The following is a 2,239-nucleotide window of genomic DNA, read 5'->3' on the forward strand; positions in this document are numbered from 1 at the left end:
TCCAGCAGGCACCGTCTTGTCTTTCTCACCACGTGGTCTTTGCTTGCAGGCAAGGGCATGAGAGCTGTATGCCTTTCCCATTTTTTTTTCCCCTTTAAATTAAGTACAATTCTCAAAATGATTAAAATTAAAATGTCGTCGTCTAGGAAGCCATGCTGCTTAGTGTCTTGGTAACAGAACCGAAAACTGGGCCGTACTCTGAAAGGAACAAAGTGAGCAGAGATGCTGAGCGCTGTAGGCAGGGGAGCACGCTTATCACCCAGAAGCGCTTGTGAAGACCAGACTCAGAACACACAGAAAACCCCGGACTTTGATTCTGGAGATTACAAATCAACATCAGTCTGTGCACGTTCTCCAACCTTGAGGCTGACGTACAGTGGGTGCACAGCCATCCTGAAACAAGCTCAGTGAATGAATGATGCCCATGTCAGCGGTTAGAAGACTAACACTACTGTCTAGAGGAAGGAATTATTAGTATAGCTTGCCTTACAGCACCAGAACAGAGGCTGTAATATTTAATTCTGTGTTCAGTATGAATTCATTTTCTCTGTAAGTCTGACAATTTGATGAAAGAAACCAGCCTCAATTAACTGTGTTTTCACACACAATTCAGAGCTTCAAAAGAGAAACATTTCTACTACCTAAGAAGTTTTATATAAGAAAGTAGTAACTCTGGAGAGATTGTGAAAGTGAAAGTGGAAACTTAAAAAAACCCTCCACCACACCTGGCAGTTGGTTAACTGGTTCTGCAGCAGCAAGGCAGTCACATTTCCAAAACACTAAAGGTGACTGCCACTGTGCTGTCCTGTTATATTCTATTCAGTATATACTCGGCTGAATGGAACAGTTCATAAAATACAACCTTAAAAAGCCATCTGTTTGTAGTTTAAACCAACATCTGCTAATCTGCATAATTCATTTCCTTTTTTATAATTAGAATAATAAGGGCGTTTATCTCCTAGGTATAGTGTTGAAACCAACAAATGTGTTCCCCAGTAGGGAACACGGATTATGAATTTCAACATTCCTGACTTCGTGAGTCCTAAAGGGTGAGACAGCTTAGTTACTTGCACCAGCTTGCAAGAGCTACTTCCCAACTCCTGACGGTCTCCAAGTTGGTAGCTTCAAACTGCCCGTGCTAAAGCATTTATACCACAGCCAAACACTAAAATCAAATCCACACAGTGCTTTCACCACAGTAAAAGCTGAGTTCATAGGTGGTGATGCAGGTATGGAGCGCTTCCATCAAACTTTCAAACTGTCACAAAACTCCCAAGTGTAGGTACGCTCTAGAGAGTCTTAAGATACACCCCTTTTTGGGTATGAGGCAAATGCAAGAACTGAACAATTTTAGGTAACATTTTATCAGTGCAGTTAATCAAGAGAGTCACAAAATGTACAAATAAAAATCAGACACTTCTTTTTTTTTTTTGCAGAAGTGGGGATTGAACTCAGGCCTTTGTGCTTGCCAGGCAAGTGCTTATTCTACTGAGTTATCTCCCCGGCCCCAAAACTCAAACACTTCTAAGCTTAACAGTTTAAGTTATGTTCTGAAGTTTAAGAATAAATAAAGTTGGAAAGCGACCATTATGCAAACTGTCTCACACTTATTGTCATCCTGATGCCACACTGACCGTAAGCAGGTATTCCTTGGCAGAATGTTGGCATTGCCCTGTAAGAGTTTCAGATTTAAAAGGCTTGCCAACACTTTACATGCATCTAACCGAGAGAAAATAGCTTCCACAACGTAAGCCATATGGAGTAGAAGAAGTAACACTCTTCTGAGTTAAGATCTGGGGACTGCCTCCAGAACAATGTTAAGAATCTGGGGCACTACATAAAAAAACATTCCTCACCTCAGCTTCCAACAGATTCGCTTTACCAGTCAGAAAACACTGTTCAATTTTATAAGGATTTGGTATGGCATTAAATGGCATGAAAATTTGCTGAAAAAAAAAAAAAAATCCACGCTTGTACAAAATCTAGGAGCTGGACCAAGGGTGAAGTGTAAGTCAGAGAAAAAAGGAGCTGAGCTCTGTGAAGTACTTCGCTTGTACGCATCGAAAGACACTCACCTTCAGGTTATGGAGGGTTTCTGACCATTCCATGGATCCTATCTGGGGTATGGTAGTGAGAAGTAAACTTTTAGCTTTATTAGCATTTTCTTTGAGGGTCTTTAAAACCCGATCAACTGAAACCTAAAGAAATGAGAGCACAGATTATTATTAGAATTTAAAAG

At 40.6% G+C, this 2,239-nt stretch overlaps 1 protein-coding gene across 1 annotated transcript in view; it reads right to left on the reverse strand.

The window, feature by feature from the left end:
- Positions 1 to 7: 7 nt before the first annotated feature.
- Positions 8 to 2,239, reverse strand: part of LOC101579597 (S-methyl-5'-thioadenosine phosphorylase) — a 44,308-nt gene continuing 42,076 nt past the window's right edge. The window contains exons 9-10 of the mRNA XM_023723517.1: positions 2,076 to 2,198; positions 8 to 198 (exon numbers count right to left, since the gene is read on the reverse strand). Coding sequence (XP_023579285.1) covers positions 160 to 198; positions 2,076 to 2,198 — 162 coding nt within the window. The 3' untranslated portion in view covers positions 8 to 159. The remainder of the gene's footprint in view (positions 199 to 2,075; positions 2,199 to 2,239) is intronic.

The sequence above is a fragment of the Octodon degus genome, unplaced genomic scaffold (assembly GCF_000260255.1).
Source record: "Octodon degus isolate 3935 unplaced genomic scaffold, OctDeg1.0 scaffold00099, whole genome shotgun sequence".
Taxonomy (NCBI): Eukaryota; Metazoa; Chordata; class Mammalia; order Rodentia; family Octodontidae; genus Octodon; species Octodon degus.